We start from the raw sequence: 16,476 nt of genomic DNA, 5'->3' as shown, positions 1-16,476 counted from the left end.
GAAAAGAACTTCTTTTCATAAAATTATTCACTATGGATATAAAAATATTAACTTTAGATGGGATTCGAATCATAAAAAGGCCATATTACCGGGCCTGTATGTAGTGATTCGGAGCCCAAACCCAAATAGCTCTTGCTGGTAATAGATATTTTCAGCAAGAACCTCCTGATAAAATAAAAATATGATACCAATGAAAAATGATGCTGCCCAGGATCGAACTGGGGACCTTTAGTGTGTAAGACTAACGTGATAACCACTACACCACAGCATCAATTGACACTCACATTTTTTATTACACCACAGCATCAATTGACACTCACATTTTTTATTTATTACATACATATAAATCAGCTTTGCTGTCTCTATCATGTGCTACCAGCTATGCTTCTGTTGCCACTTTAGAGTTGAAATCACCTTTCGTCCGCCACATACAAACGCACGCTAGTAATTTCTGGGAAATTTCCTCACTCTTTCATCCATTCAATCTCTTGTTTCAAATAAATATCCATACCTAGTAAATCCTCCCATCATTACTCAACAACAAGAAACATAAATGCATGTGCTGACTCTTGCAAACACTTCCAAGGTATTACAAACGGAGCAAACTGCAAAAGCCCGTAACAGAACAGCAACAATTAAGCAGCTGGCTCAAATGGTTACGAATTGGCTCAAGTTAGCCCTCAAATTCTACAATTCCAGCATGGGGCTGGGGGGCATTGCCATAATCGTATACGGTGTTCTAATGATCCGAGTTTGGCAAACGGATGAAAATGGCTCGTCTTCTCACCATATTTCTATTCCATGGTAAACTTATTCTCATTCTTGATTATAATGTTACATGTTGTAGACATATATATGTAAAGGGGTTAGCTCGATTCTTGCATGGTGCCCATGAGAGAATTTTTCATCCTATTTCAGTTTGAGTGCATGTGTAAGTGCTAATCCCTTATTCTTCTTCCTTTCTAATTTTATCTCGTTCTTGATGCTTGTGCAGGTTCTTTCATGCTTTCGTTGTTGTCGGCATTGCTTTGTGCGCAACCACCTGCCTAGGCCACATTGCTGCAAAAACAGCTAACGTTCCTTGCCTCTCTTGCGTATCCAACCATCGCCCTTTTACTCATGTTGTGTTTCCACTCCGCTAGTGTTTTCTTGCACTATATATGTACCTTTGATTGCCTTAACACCAACCACAGTATATAAGTGTCGTTCTGCTGCTGTTCCTGTCAGAGATTGTGATCATGGCAGATTTGTTTCTGAATCCTAACTGGGAAAAGGTACTCGTGATGCTGAATAAAGACACGCTTGTTCCATTTCCAGACCTCTTAATTCTTCATCTTCAGCTTCTCTGACTGCTCGTGTTTGTCTTGTCAGGAGCTACCAGAAAATCTATTCGACAGGATTGATGAGTTCAATGATTTTGTCAAATCAAATGATTCCATCTGGAGATGGGTTATCTGGTCGATTTTTCTAGTCCAGGTATCATGACCGATTGATCGAATTATGTTATGCCCTGAAGTAATGAGGATGTCATGATATAGTTTTCTTACTGGCAAAATCAGGCAGACATTTTTTGTTGTCATTTTATTTTCGCTAGAGCATGTTTGATAACCTATAGTATTACAATGAAATTCTCCGAAAAATGCAGGGTGTTTGTGTCCTCTTAGCCACAATTCTGAGGACTCATGAAACAAACGAGGTTGATGGCTACGACGGTGAAACGGAAGACAGGGATTCGCGACAACCACTTCCACTTTTGGCCCGTGCGTCAGTCGATGCTTACATCATCTGAAGTAATCTCAGCCAGAAGGTGAAATCCTGGGATAAATTTGCATCTACTTGTTCTTGGGGATTTTCGACAAATTACTGATACTAAATTTTCATACTGTGATATGCTGTTCTAAAGCGTGATAACTGATCTCACTTTTAATAATACAATTTGCTTGTGGTATCATTTTGGTTTCTAGTATTTTTGTCTGAAAAGAACTTGTTTCTGTGAGCTGGAGAAGTGACCCAAATAGCATAACAAGGCATATTATAAGCAACAGCAGCTATTCATGGCAGGAAAGGTCAATCGAGAACCCAAAAACGCAGAAGAAATTATTACTATCTTGCCTAATGTAAACGAGTGCAGTATCTACATTCTGCCCGAATAATTCCTAGTAACTGTGTACTTGTAATTAACCCCAAAAAAATGACCCATGTTTATGGGAAAAACATTCGATTTGACTCTATTTGTCTCAACAAGAAACAAATAAGATCCACACGTCTAAACAATGAAAATTAATTGGCACCATATACAAACTAATCATCTAAAATGACAAAAACAAATGAGAGTATAAAAAATGAAATCACTCGTAGTAAACTAGTAAAAATGAGGGCAAGAGGGATTAGATAAACTTGCACCGCAGAGCACCTATTCAGATTTATTTGTCGACTTTGTTGATATATTCCTCTTCATCCGGCTAAAAGGGCCGATTGTTCTGTCCATGATATACATGTAGATGACCTGGCTCCAAGATCTATACGAATCCAAATGGTCATAAAATTCGGGTGCAATCTCCTTAACCTTGTGAAGCTTGCTCCCAGGTATTCTTGGGAAATCGTGGTGCTCGTTGTGGTAGCCTACGCTCCATGTCATCAGATTCAGAGGACCGTAGTAAGAGTAGGTCTCTTGATCTGGACTGAAAACGTAGTGTTCTGAGATAAAGTGGCCGGCCATCGGGTGCATCCCCCCTCCAACAAAGGTAGACAGAATCAAATAACCAAAAGACTTCCAGCTCCAGAAATAAACCAATGCAGCATCAAGGGCCAGTTGGATGATAAAATTAATGAACTCCCATAGGCCGGGAGGTTTTGGCTTTAGAAAGAGGGGCCGGAGTGCATAAAAGAATAGTTGGAGTACGACCCATATTGATTTCGTGATGACATTTCTCACAAGCTTGGCTTCAGTGAGACTAGGAACGTCCATATCAACTCCGTCCACACCTTGGAACCGGTGGTGTTCGAGATGATACTTTTGGAAGGTGACGGACATGGGAACCCCAATGGGAAGGTTAGCAAATATTCCTAGCCATCGGTTGTTGACTGGAGTTGAGAAGGCTAGGTTGTGACTAAGCTCATGAATAGCCAAGAAAAGATTGTGATTCAGAAAAGAGCCGAAAAAATAAGCCACTATTAATATATTCAACCAAGATGCATTGTAGAGGAAAGTTGCGGTCCATAGCTGAAGCAATACAACTGCGGCGATCTGCAATTCAAGAAACGACGATGAATAAACAATTGAAAATCCCATACTTTATTTCAATTAATGATCAACCCTGCAATGTTCAACTATGAATTCCACTTCCCAAATGTGTAACGAGGCCATAGCATTACAATGCGGAGGAAGATCAGCAATCATGTTGACGTCAAATATAAAACCATATTTTCACAAAAAATTGAACAAGAAAACAGGATTTTGTCTGAAAAGAAAATGGAAACTCTCGCCACCGTTAAACCCGGCCTAAAATACAACATGTGAACAAACAACATAGAAACTAGCAGTAAAATTGGATATCTTGACTTTACCAATCAAACAGTAGCTCAGCGGAAGCATCAGAGACAGACCAATTGTGCAATAAGATTAAATCTTTGACCCCATTACTAGGAAAACAGCAAGAAACAAAAATGTGGGAACACAAAAACAACAGAAAGAGACCCAATTACAAGAGTATATTACTATCATCACGGGTCTCCAAAACCAAAAGACGAGAAACAAATAAGAAACACTGATGTGATGAAAACAATGAATTTTGAAAATCTAAGGCGACCATTTGAGAATTGTAGGAAGATGAAAGTAGTTACCTTGAGGAAAGCAAAGGGGTCAGGGCCAAAGAGTTGTCTGATTTGAGGGTATTGAGAGAGGATCTGTCTTCTGCGAGAGGCGTGTGGCTCATCTGTGTATGACCAGAAAAAATCTGTACCCATTACGCCCTCCTCTTCTCCATTCTCTTTCCCTCTGTACCCCATTTCTCCGCTCTCCTCTCTCTCCCTCTCCCTCTCCCCCCCTGTTTTTTCACTGTAATAAGTTGTGTATTTTTTTACTTTCTCCTAAGAGATATTCTTGATGCTGTGTTGTCTGGGGGGATTTATGCAGATGAAAATCAGTATATTGTCAACTGCAGTCCTGCTAGATTAACGGGTTGCCTCTGAATCTGGTCCGAATATGATGGATAGTTTGGGGTTATCATGAATGGACCATGTTTCTTCATCGAAAGGATGGCGGTCTTACAGCTGAGCATGGGATCGGGGGAGGCGGTATGTTCCCTGTGTGAGGCCACGTGACTCGCCAAGAACGGCGGTCCGCCGCAAGAATTCATATATTAATGGTTGATTATCAAAATTAATAATATAATTGAAATCAATTCACTATTGGGCCTAATAAGTGATAACTTTGACTACTATAACAAAATGAAGTCACATTAAAGCCATTGGGCTTAAGAGAAAAAGTCGTTCAGAACCCAATATTTGTACTGGCCCTGAGCAAGAGGTCCATTATAGTCCGGCAGGTATCGCCCACCAACTTCCAGAATTTGGAATGTCGCTTTCCCTTTTCTAAATGAAATAATAATTATGAAGAGGGATTGATTGTGCATTGAAGTTCAAGTTCACATTCATCACTCGTAATTCTAATTTCTTGATCAAAATTTATGGTTGCTAATGAGATGATGATAAAGTTTAGGAACAGATAGCTCCCCAGCCATACAACTACTACATATGACTGGAATGGACTTCAAAAGGTCGTCCCCCTTTCTCTCTTTCCTTTTTCCTCTTTCTGGTTAGTCCAAAGCTCATCTTAAATTTTCGTAGCGCAGAAAAAAGAAGTATATCGGGAAACAGGAGACAGAAAACTCATCAATATCTCGATTAAGTTAAAAAACACCAGGGAACAACAACTCAACCCTCAAAATCTTACTTTAACTGCCTAAAACTGTACAAAGGATCAGCGACTTTAGAAGGGGGAAAAGAAAAAAAGAAAACCAAACTTCACATCACTCATCACCACATCCTCCAAAAATCGGCTCAAACTCTTAAAAATTGCCAAATTTTGGGAATTTTTTTTTCTTCATTCTGATCTTTGGTACCCAGACTCAGAGCACCATTCAAAATCACAACACCTCAGGAGTGCGAGCGAGAACCGGCGGAGAAGATAGAAGACAAAGAGTGGGCCAATCCCGACACAATCGCCGCCTTCACTTGCCCCCTCTTCGGAATCGGACGCCCGTACTCCATCCTCTTCCACGAATTCCCCCTGTTGAAGTTCATCATCTCTCTGCGTCCTCCTTCCATCTCACCAACTCAAATTTTCTTCAAATCAAATCGATTACCTCTTCAAAAACTTAAGTTAAAAGTCGCAAATCTCTTTCACTTCGATTTCTGCTAGTGACTTGGATAACAAATACGACGCAACCACATTATATATAGGCACTCAGTTCCGAAAATGCCCCTGGAGTTGCTCACAACTACCACTTTTTCCGTAGTGAGAACACTCACCTTGTGGAGGGCACTAAAGAATGAAAAAAAGATGCTTGTATTATGATCCCCCCCCCCCCCCCCCCACCAGTTGGTAGAGTGGTAATAATAATGATTAATTATTATTTAATTCTACACCTAAATTGACCAGCATAAAAAGATCACGTGGGATAATTCTATAAGTGGGCATGGCAGGGAGGGGGCCACGGTGGCTTTATGCCTGCATCTCATCTTTATGTCTCAAATTCACAAGTGTGTCGGATCTAATTAATGTTGTTGCAGGAATTAATAGCTCATACATTGAATTCTGACCATAGTTTTATAAGATTCCATGTATCCGGATTTGGCTTTTGTTCCTCAATTATTGTCGGAGGAGGCGGTTAGTGCTTCATAATTGCAATAAACTAATAACCATGCTTATCAGATTGCAATATTTTTTTGTGCCCAATAATATTATGTTTGTGTCTACCAGCAAGAATTGTCTTTAAATTCGAAAACTACACTTAATACTTATATTATCAGTTCATAATCAATGTGAAATATGATATTATAAATAATAAATCTTAATATATAATATTTTTGTTCCGTGTTTATTTATCTTAATTGTCCGGAAAGGGAAATTGTTCATACGTGGAATTTGGAAATACAAGTTTATAAAAATAAATAAACTTAGTTTAGGAATTGGGAGCAATAAAATTATGAGATTTGAGGTGGAGGGGATTGACCAAATCTTGACCTCTACTATGTTCACACGTCTTTGCATTATGAAAATAGCCGCTTGTTCACACTATACGGCATTAATTATGTAGGGTCTGAGGGTCACAGACCTTCCCTTTTTCTAACCCTGATATTGGCTGCATGGGCGGTTGGGCTTTGTAGGAGTACGAGGAGCGGTTTCAGCTATTTAAGGTTCCCACTAAAGTTTCAAGAAATTTAAGTAGAAGTAGAACAACATAAAAATAAGTAGGGAGTGTTTAAAAATAAAAATAAAAAGTGGGAAAAAAAGTTAAAATTTTGAAAAAATTGTTTAATATTATAATTTTATTAATAAATTGTTGAAGAGGGTATGGGTCACTGATATTAGGCTTAAATGGGTATAATTTAAATAGTTTAGAAACTGAAACACTAAAAGAAAATTATTATTTTTAATTTGTTTTTAAAAATTAAACTAATAATCGTTTATTTTGAATAGGGTCAAATATTTCTTTATTCCACTATGAATCTCTTTAATCGAAAATAAGTAAAGAATATCATTAAATTAGAGTAATATTTGGGATGGTAATTATTCATAACCACTATAAAATAAATGTCTTAATACCCAAATTGTAAAAATTATTTTGAAAAAAGTATAGAATCTAAAAAATTCCTAGTAAATTGCTAAGAAAACATAAAAATTTTACTAGAAAATTAATTTAAAAAAATAGAGAAAATTGGTATTTGACAAATGATTATCTTTTATTAGGTTAAAATAATCAATCATATTATTTGAAATAATAAAAAAAAAAAAGTAAACAAGTTAGGACTTAATCCTAAGCTACCATATTAGCAAAATAATTTTAATTTAATCTAAATGGTCTTTATCCCATACAAATTAGTAAACACGGCGTAGGTATGATGGGCTCCCTGCAATTCAAGCAACCCATGAAATAATTGCCCTCCAGGAAAAAAAACAATAAAGTAAAAATGTGGTGAATGTACGAATGCATGTACAAAATGTAAGCATATATTCACACAATAATCACATGGTACTGACACAAAACCCACATGGCTTGTTTCTCTCTCTCTCTCCCTCTCCTTTTGATTATCATTTTTGGTTAAGATAAGATGCCCTTTCCAACAGGATCGTACATTATTAGTCCTTCCTGTCTTCCCCTTCGCCGTGCAATGCATTCATCCATCATTCAAATCTAAATGCACTTATCTTTGGTTAGATTTAATATATTTAAATATATGTATAATAATCTTTTTAATAATATTTCAAGAAAATAATACTCGGGAAGTCAAAATATAATATTTGCGGTTTAAGAAATGTGATGGGGGCTTATTTGATAAAAACTCGATCCATAAACACTTAAAAATTCCTCAAGAACGCTGCTATATTTACCTAACACGACTAATAACAAACTGGATTAATTAACAGAAATTTCACAAAAGGAACCTCAAAAAGCACAACATTAATCTTGGATTTTTGGCTGTGGAATCCGGAAACAGTTGTTATAATTAATAAAAACACACATGATGCTGCTGTAAAGGAAATCTATTATGCGCTGCCTCATAATTAAAATATTGCTTACTCAGCAGTACTTAGCCACCAAGCAAACCTATTAACGAATGAAAGCAACACAAAGATTTCGAATCTAAATACGCATTTGCTTAACTTGGTGCAGCTCTTATCCCCATTGTCTAAAGAATCCACACACCAATTTGACAGAGACGTTATTTATGTATTTTGAATTAATGGAAATTCCATGATAGAATATTCTTAATTAATTTAGTCTACACAATCCGTATATCATGTGTAGGGATATACACACTCGACAAATCAATCATGTCGAATCGAATTCAAAAATTTCAATAACCAATTGTAGTGAATTTTTGTATTTGTTATTGATATACAATACTGTACTGAATTTTGATTGTTTTTTAAAAAAGCATAGATATTATATATTTATGTATAATTATGTAGTATTATCTTTTTAAAAAAATGGTTTAATTACAAATCAAACTGAATAGGATTTTGTTTGATTTTTATTGAATCGAATCGGATAATTTGGATTAGTATTCCATATGCTATCTTAGCGTATTAAATTTAAATTTGGTCATTATACACCCAAAATAACAAGTGCAGCCTCTCTAAAAGCCACTTTAATATGGTTCAAATATTTCCTGACCTTGATTTGATGCCCAACTACTTTTTTATTTTTATCATTATTATTTGAGCTCAAGGATAGTGAGTAAATTGAGAAAAGTTTCGGGGTTAATAAGGTCATTTAGAGGGCGGGGAACATGAGCAACGTGTGGGATTTGTTTTGATTCCGTCGCACGTGACAAGTTGGCATATAACACACGTGACTGACATTTTGTGATTCTGTCCTTGTCCTTTACAGAAGGTGCAGAGCATTTTATTTTATTCTATTTTTCTCCCTCCAATTATGTAGTTGGTGGGTCCGGAGTTTTTCCATCTCTTTCTATTGGTTACTTTAATTTGATGGCAATTGTGTATGTGCCCAAAGTTAGGGGTGTCAATTAGATCTGTATCTGATAGAATCTACCCTTGAATTTATTCTTAATGGGGCGGGTTTGGATTTAAAAGAAAATATTAGTGTATTTTCATCATTGGTTGTGGAATGAGTTAAATGGTAAGTAAAATTATAATTATTTTTTTGACTTTATTATATTAATAAAATATTAAATTTCTTATTTGTTTATTGTTAGGTACTTATTTAACAGTTGAAAAATTGAAAAATTATCTCACAATTCTTGACAAGAAAGAAGATGAATGATGATGTTGTATTTATTTTGATTTGAGAATTTATTTTTGGACTTGAATATTTGAGAAATAAATTTATTTGTAATTGATATGTTGAATTTTTTTTTAATATTTATACAATAAATAAAAAATAAAAATATAATTGGGTCCATTGAGTTAGACCCGCTCTTTTGTACCGAGATGGGACTGGTCCCGGATCCTTCCCAAAGTTGGTGGGACTGGTCTGGCTCCACCCAAACACACCCTCGACCTGCCTCGTTGCCACTCCTAGCCAAACCCCAACTTAAGATTTTTTTTTATTTTTCACATAATTAATTTATTATATTATTTGATATATTAATATAATTAACTATATTGATTATAATTATTATTTATATGAGTGGAATTCAAAATCCCCGACATATTAGGCTCTACTTGAATTATAGATTACAAAAAGAGTGGAGAATGAACTACATGGGCTGGTCTGGGCCGCTTTAGTTTTGGGTTTGGAAATTCATTAATTTCAGCCCAATAAAGAATCTAAGATCAACAAGTGAAAAACCTTGACCTGACTGTGACTCCTACCATGAAAATTAGTGGTCCTCTCTCGTGCACACTTTGAATTCATGTCCAATCACAATCACCCATTTCATGTATACTTCAACTTTCTATTATCTATTTTCATAATTTTGTATAGATTTAACATATCTGACTTTACAGAATTAAAAATATTGCAAATACCATCCCAAAATCTCACAAATTTAGTTTAATAGAATTCTTGCATAATCTTGTACGACAAAAATGTTAATTTTGTAAAGTATGGGACCAAATGTGCAAAATTATCTATTTTATGGGTATTTTACATAATATATAATATTAATTATACTTAAAAATGCAATTTTGACATCTAATTTTGCTCTAAACAAATTGGTACCTAACATTTATCTTAGTCCAAGTTGCTATTTATGTAATAGAATTGCATACCAAACTTAGTTTACAACCTCCCGACCTTTGCACATGAGACAATACCTATATCTATAATCTATTCTCTACACTATTATATTAAGTCCAAGTTAACTAATTTTGACCTCTAGAATGTAAAATTTTATACTATATTCCTTTAATAATTTAGCCACCAATTTAGTGTGACAAATGTGAAACTTCTAATATATTCCATTTTTTAATGTATTATTTGTCGTGTAATTTGTCGTAGTACATCTCTTTTTTTGGACGTATAATAGCTTATTTTTCATATTTTAAAATATATTATAAATAAAAATATAATATATAAATCAACAAATTACATTTAAAAAAAATTAATTTAAGATATTATCAACACTATAAATAAATTAATATATTGGTGTTAAAATGGAGTGGAGTGACTTTTGTAAAAAAATAAAAAAAAAATACATTAATTTTTAAAATGATTTAAATAGGAGTATTATGATCATTTTTAAAAATCAGTGTGACAATATCATTAACCACTATTTATAAATTTAAAATTTTTATTTTTATATTAATATATATTACCATTCTTATTGTACGCACAAATCGAGTGTGTCCAATTCTGTAAGTATTTGTGTCTTATTATAATTGAAAAGTATTTCTTGTGTTTTTTTTTAAATCAACCATTTTTTATTTTTTAAATTATTTCAACAATTTTTTTCCCTTTCCTCAACCTCGAATTCTTTCTATATTTCTTTTTCTTCCCTATTTTTCTCTCAATAACTATTTATAATCTCTATATTTTTAATATTTTTTTTCTTACTAAAATATCTATACTATTATTAAAAAAAAATCATTGATCGTACCAGTTTTTTATTATCCCATTTTATCATTTCAAATAAAATTGCCCATAATAGTAATAGTAATATTTTTTAATTATTTTATCTCAACCCATTACTTCATTTTTCTTTCTCATGTTCTACATATTTTTTGTCCTCATAAAATTTCATAATTTAATCAATCCTATTATAATTAATATTTTATCTCTCACATTCTCCATATTTATTTTTTCTTGCAAGCTTCCATATTTTTAATAAATTCATAATTATAATTTTTTTCTTTCTTACTTCACCTCACGATTCGTTTCTCTTACATACTTATGTTCTTTTTTATCACCTCGCTATATTTTATATTTTTTTGATAATTTTTTTTCTCTTCATTTTATATTATAATTTTTTATATGATTGCAAAAATTACGCGTAATAATAACTAACATATTTATTATTAATATCTTAAAATAATTGCACACATAGACAGCTATATTAATAAGGTGTGTTTACCCAACCAAATCACCGCTCACTCCCTTATCAATTATCAAAACAAAAGAGGAAAAAGACTAAAAAGATCATCACCACCATTCATCATCCATCAGACGCAAAAGTCCCCGAGAAAAAAGAGATTTTTCTCTGCGGTCCGCCCCAGTTCTGATTTTTTCTTTAAAATGTCGATTTCTTGCCCGAATTTCGCCTCCCAAATTCTCCGCTCACACGCTTCGTTGATTGCAAGAAAGAACATTTACGCTCCCCAGGATGTGGGAATTTTCCCGTCTCCTTCACACACAAACCTCCGCCCAACGTTAAGTAACTACCCGTTTGTCTTCCCTTCATCTTGCAACTGTAACCAGACCTTTTCTTCTACCACTGAAGATTATTACAGGAATAGTGCATTGGAATTCGACGACATGGACTTGGGGAAGTACTCGAAAGAGTTGGAAGTCGCAGTGAAAGCCGTGCAGATGGCGTCTTTGCTCTGCCAGAGAGTTCAAGAAAGCTTGCTCTCCAGAAGCAATGACCACGTCCAATCCAAGGATGATAATTCTCCTGTTACGGTTGCTGGTAATTCTCTTACTAACCATTCTGCTTTTCTTTACTTTTATTGAAATGGGCTGTCTTTGTTTTCCTTTTTAATTGTTCTTAAAATCGTATTATTCGGTTAATATTTCTGGTTTAATTGTTCTTGTAGTTGGATGGTTGTATGAATCTTGTTTTACTTTTCTGGTGGTGTTTGGCGCTGTTCGTTTTTGACCAGCTTTGAATTTATAATATATAGAGACGATATTCTGCATTACTAGTTTTGGTCATGTATATACTGTACATTACCACTAGGAAGTGGAGAAAGACAATGCATTATATTAGCACGCCAGAAACCGGATAGGAAATATTTATAAACTAGAGAATGATTGATTTGGGCACTAATCTTTGTTTAATATATCCCTAAATGCCTTTTGAGCTAATGAACTGAAATCAATTCTCCACCAAGCGTCTACAAAGTGCTTTCTCCATTGGACTTAGCAGGAACAATTAGTCAAGTTGTTGAATTCTCATAATTATAAGATCTTTGTAATGATTTGATGTTCTATAATGGTTTTTTATGTGCTTAGTGCACATTGACGAAACTTGAAAAAACTCCCAGATATGAGGTTGTGAGTGATAGGAAGCTTTTTGAATTGCGTCTGGTTTCTTCTAAAACGTCCAGCTCTAATAGGTGTGTATGACATAGGTTGGGTTGGCTAATGCTCCAAATGCTTCTTGTAAGCAGATTGGAGTGTCCAAGCAACTGTGAGCTGGGTGCTAACAGAGGCTTTTGGGAGTAAAAATGTATCAATTGTTGCTGAAGAAGATGTTCAAGCGCTGTCCAAGGCGGATACAGTTGGCTTACTCGAAGCAGTTGTGAAGACAGTGAATGAGAGTCTGGCAGAAGCACCTTGTTTTGGTCTTAGTGCGCCTTCCTCGGGTTTGAGTGCTTCAGAGGTTCTAGAGGCCATCAGTAGATGCAACTCAACTGGTGGGCCGAGTGGAAGATTTTGGGTGCTGGATCCAGTTGATGGTACATTGGGGTTTGTACGTGGTGATCAATACGCAATTGCTCTTGCTCTGGTTGAGAATGGTGAACCTGTTCTTGGAGTTCTTGGATGCCCAAATTATCCAATGGAGAAGGAATGGCTGAGCTACAGTAATGGATACCGCAGAATGCTATCCAAGTTGGCCTCGCCAGCATTGGGATTTCCAGGTAAAGGCTGTATAATTTATGCAAGAAAAGGAAGTGGTAAAGCCTGGATGCAGCCACTACATCAGAAGGACAAGAAGTTTATTTGGCCAAACTCTGCAAGAGAAATCAGAGTCTCAACCATTGACAACCCAGCATTGGCCACCTTTTGTGAACCAGTTGAGAAGGCAAATTCCAGCCATTCGTTCACTGCAGGAGTAGCTCATAGTGTTGGACTTAGGTGAATACATATTTACTTCTTTTTTCCGGTTTTGCACATGAAGTCCAATATACTTCATTCTCAGTCCACATACATTAAACCTGCTTCTAATCTAATCGCAGTATGCCAACAATCTAAACTACTATTTCAGGATATCTAACATGAAGCACTAAAGATCCACAGGAAAGAAGATTTATTCTACATGACTCTTTTAAATCTCAAGTACTCAGAGATATCCCTGCTATGTAATTGAGTTTGTTTAAGTGAAAAACTCAAGATGTGCATTAATTGGCAGGAACCAACCGCTACGTGTGTATTCCATGGTGAAATATGCAGCCATAGCCCGGGGAGACGCTGAAGTATTCATGAAGTTTGCACGAGCTGGTTACAAGGAGAAGATATGGGACCATGCAGCCGGTGTTGTTATCATTCAGGAAGCGGGTGGTGTGGTAACTGATGCTGGAGGTCACCCCCTCTGCTTTTCCAGAGGTATGTACTTAGAAAATCTTGATCGAGGTATCATTGCTTGTTCTGGAGCTAGCTTACATGAGAAGATCCTTGGGGCTGTTGATGCTAGCTGGAACTCTTCTAGCCTCTAATTTCTCCTGTATATTACCATACCATTACAGGTGTTATATTGCAGTATATATGTGATAATTATAACATGGGGCAGAGAACAAATACATGATCGTTATCATCTGCCAAAATAAGACATGCAATATGAGTTATTAATTAGTCTTCTCCTCTTTGCAATTGGCATTTCCCGAGTGCTGAAAAATGTAAAGGAATTTTTCGTTGGGAAGATGTTTGAGTAATAGGCAGACTCGGTCCTGAAAACTGCTGTAGCTTAGAAGACACGGGTTCTTCAACATGGACCATGACACTGCCCCGTCTGTTGAACAAGTAGAAAGTCTTGGTGCCAATCGTCGTTCATGTTTCTTGATTCTCGTTGTGGGTGAATTCGTTATCATGTTTGCATGACCACAATGACAAACATGTTCAGTGGGTAGCCCTTTGCTGCCTGGAGATATGAACTAACATCGATTGAGAACAGGTCGACCTTTCAAATCTGATGAGAAGTAAGCGCGTTAGAAATCGGAGAACTTGTGCTGGAAAATAAATGCTCGTTGTGCAAGTTGTATAATTTATTAATAATGGATGTGCATTCAAACCTGTCATCCAATATCAACTAAGTGGTCGGCCCCCCGACTTCAATGCCACGAAATCTCCTTACCAGTGGATATTTTTTCCATGTGCTCCTACATCGCAGCTGCTTCACTTTCAGTTTCTGATTAAGTTATTAGGAAGAAAACAAGTGCAGGGATTTCATATATCCTTGTCTTCTGAATTCTTAACCATGATTTCAAGTCCTGCTTCCAGTTGTTAGAGCTTGACTGGAGAATAAAGTCTCAGTTTTCAACGACATTGTAATACCAAAAGAAAATTGTTTTATGAAATCAACATGTGAGCAAGGAAGAAAGCTGCTTCTTGTCAGCAGCCATTCAATCCCGTCATTTTAGAAATTTCTTTATTTTTTTTAAAATTAATTTTTGTAAAGATAAAATAAACTTTAAAAAATGTCAATTATATCTAATACCTTATAAATTAATTGATGTGAGGTGAATGTTATCTGTATTTAGTAACTGGGATCAAGATTTTACAGTCTTTTGACTGGGTAACTGCACCTTGTACTGGGTGCCAGCCAAGATGATGCAAGTGCTTCATCAGAAAAAGAAAACGATTTCTTGAAATTACTGAAATTTGTAATAATACATCTCAATGTCTACCGTGGTCACATGCTACCATTTTCTGTGACCACTCTCCACATTTCGCCAACATCGCACAAAGAAAAAAGTCATAAAACAGTGTCCATATCATAATTACATATATATATATACACACACACACATAAGCAATTATCTCAATTAAAAGTTTTAAACAATAGTGTTTATGCATCTGAAAATAGGTGTCCATCCATCCGAAGTCCAGAGTTGCAGAGTAGCAGACTTTTTATGCTGTGCGAGTGCGCAATAACTGCAGCCCTACCTACTCTCTCCCTTTCCCCCCTACTTGACAAATGCCAAGTACTGTACTCTACTCCCTCTCAACTTCCATCCACTTTTCCTTCTCACTCTTCTTAAATGCTTTTTCACATCCTATTTCTTCTCTACTTATACTCCTCTCCTCCCCTCTTATCCAAACTAATCACAACATGACATCTAGTCTTCTCACTTTTCTCTTCTCCTTCTTCCTAATCTCCGCCACCCTCTCCCTTGCAACCCGACCCCAACCTGATGCTGGGCCTGGCGGATTCTTGGGTCCCGGAGGCGGGTTCAACATACCGGGGTTTGGGCCGGGTTTCGGTGGAGGGTATGGATCAGGGTATGGGGGCCCGTCTGGAGGCCACTCTAAACATGGCATAATAAGGACTTCTTTTGTGTGCAGTGAGAAGGGCCCGTGTTACAAGAAGAAGCTGACGTGTCCGGCCAGGTGTTTCAGCTCTTACGGCCGCTCTGGCAAGGGGTACGGTTACGGCGGCGGAGGTGGCGGGTGCACTATGGATTGCAAGAAGAAATGCACTGCTTACTGCTGAGGAGCTCATCGGCTTCTTAAGAACATCTATATATAGATGGTGATGGTTTCCATCATTACCACTACTACTACGGTACTGCTCTGTCTGTCTCTCTCTCTTTCTCTATATATACACAAAAAAGTTAGGATGTGAGATGTGGGGATGTGGTTTCCAGTTTTCCACTGTAAAAAATGTTGCTTTGAGTTTAGTTCTATGAACAATCTTATGCAGCAGAATTTGGGTTCTACAGCTGTTCCTGTAACATGGGCTGTAATAATATGATGATGATCCTATTCCTATATCAGTATCAACACTTATTCCACTTTATTTTGTTGTTTCTCTTCTTTCTCTACCTTCGTTTTCAGTTTTAACCGCTTTTCATGTTTGGGGAGGGCGGGTTTCATGCAATTTTTTTATCAACCCATTCCACGATAATCGCGATCAACTTATCATAATCTCGCTTCGTGAATTGTATACCACTTATTGTATAATTAATTCAAATTCGACTAAACCCAATTTAAATTTCAGTTCAACTTGTAGCTTAGGTGGCAGCGGTAGTAATGTTGGGGGGCAGAGAGGTCGATGGGACCTAATTTGATTTGAGTCATTTTCAGTTGCGGGAGTTTCAAAGAAAGCATCAACTCAGGCTCCAAACTAGAGTTTTAGGGGCCGGCCCTTTCAGTTTCAGAGGAGGCACATATCTCTAAATATGGA

The 16,476-nt window shown here is 36.2% G+C and overlaps 4 protein-coding genes and 1 non-coding gene across 5 annotated transcripts; 3 read left to right on the top strand and 2 right to left on the bottom strand.

Moving 5' to 3' along the window:
• Positions 1-198: 198 nt before the first annotated feature.
• TRNAV-UAC (transfer RNA valine (anticodon UAC)) lies at positions 199-271 on the bottom strand. The gene has a single exon. It is a non-coding gene; the product is annotated as a tRNA-Val (tRNA).
• Positions 272-423: 152 nt separating this feature from the next.
• Positions 424-1,951, top strand: LOC105175526 (tetraspanin-19). Its single transcript, XM_011097989.3, has 5 exons — positions 424-804; positions 995-1,094; positions 1,194-1,274; positions 1,372-1,476; positions 1,646-1,951. Exons 1-5 carry the CDS (start codon positions 554-556, stop codon positions 1,787-1,789), a joined length of 681 nt encoding a protein of 226 aa, XP_011096291.1. The 5' UTR covers positions 424-553; the 3' UTR covers positions 1,790-1,951.
• A 137-nt stretch (positions 1,952-2,088) lies between these two features.
• On the bottom strand, positions 2,089-5,549 carry LOC105175640 (sphingolipid delta(4)-desaturase DES1-like). The gene is made up of 2 exons (XM_011098143.3): positions 3,844-5,549; positions 2,089-3,247 (listed from the first exon to the last, which is right to left on the bottom strand). The coding sequence occupies exons 1-2, from the start codon at positions 4,006-4,008 to the stop codon at positions 2,414-2,416; spliced, it is 999 nt and encodes a 332-aa protein (XP_011096445.2). The 5' UTR covers positions 4,009-5,549; the 3' UTR covers positions 2,089-2,413.
• Positions 5,550-11,280: 5,731 nt separating this feature from the next.
• LOC105175525 (3',5'-bisphosphate nucleotidase AHL) lies at positions 11,281-16,089 on the top strand. The gene is made up of 3 exons (XM_011097988.3): positions 11,281-11,820; positions 12,524-13,211; positions 13,486-16,089. The coding sequence occupies exons 1-3, from the start codon at positions 11,427-11,429 to the stop codon at positions 13,787-13,789; spliced, it is 1,386 nt and encodes a 461-aa protein (XP_011096290.1). The 5' UTR covers positions 11,281-11,426; the 3' UTR covers positions 13,790-16,089.
• LOC105175524 (uncharacterized) lies at positions 15,207-16,089 on the top strand. The gene has a single exon (XM_011097987.3). The coding sequence runs from the start codon at positions 15,268-15,270 to the stop codon at positions 15,781-15,783; it is 516 nt and encodes a 171-aa protein (XP_011096289.1). The 5' UTR covers positions 15,207-15,267; the 3' UTR covers positions 15,784-16,089.
• Positions 16,090-16,476: the final 387 nt, after the last annotated feature.

The sequence above is a fragment of the Sesamum indicum genome, linkage group LG12, assembly GCF_026168435.1.
Source record: "Sesamum indicum cultivar Baizhima isolate 11 linkage group LG12, ASM2616843v1, whole genome shotgun sequence".
Lineage (NCBI taxonomy): Eukaryota > Viridiplantae > Streptophyta > Magnoliopsida > Lamiales > Pedaliaceae > Sesamum > Sesamum indicum.
The sequence above is the reverse complement of the archived record's forward strand: the minus strand, read 5'-3'. Positions and strand labels throughout refer to the sequence as shown.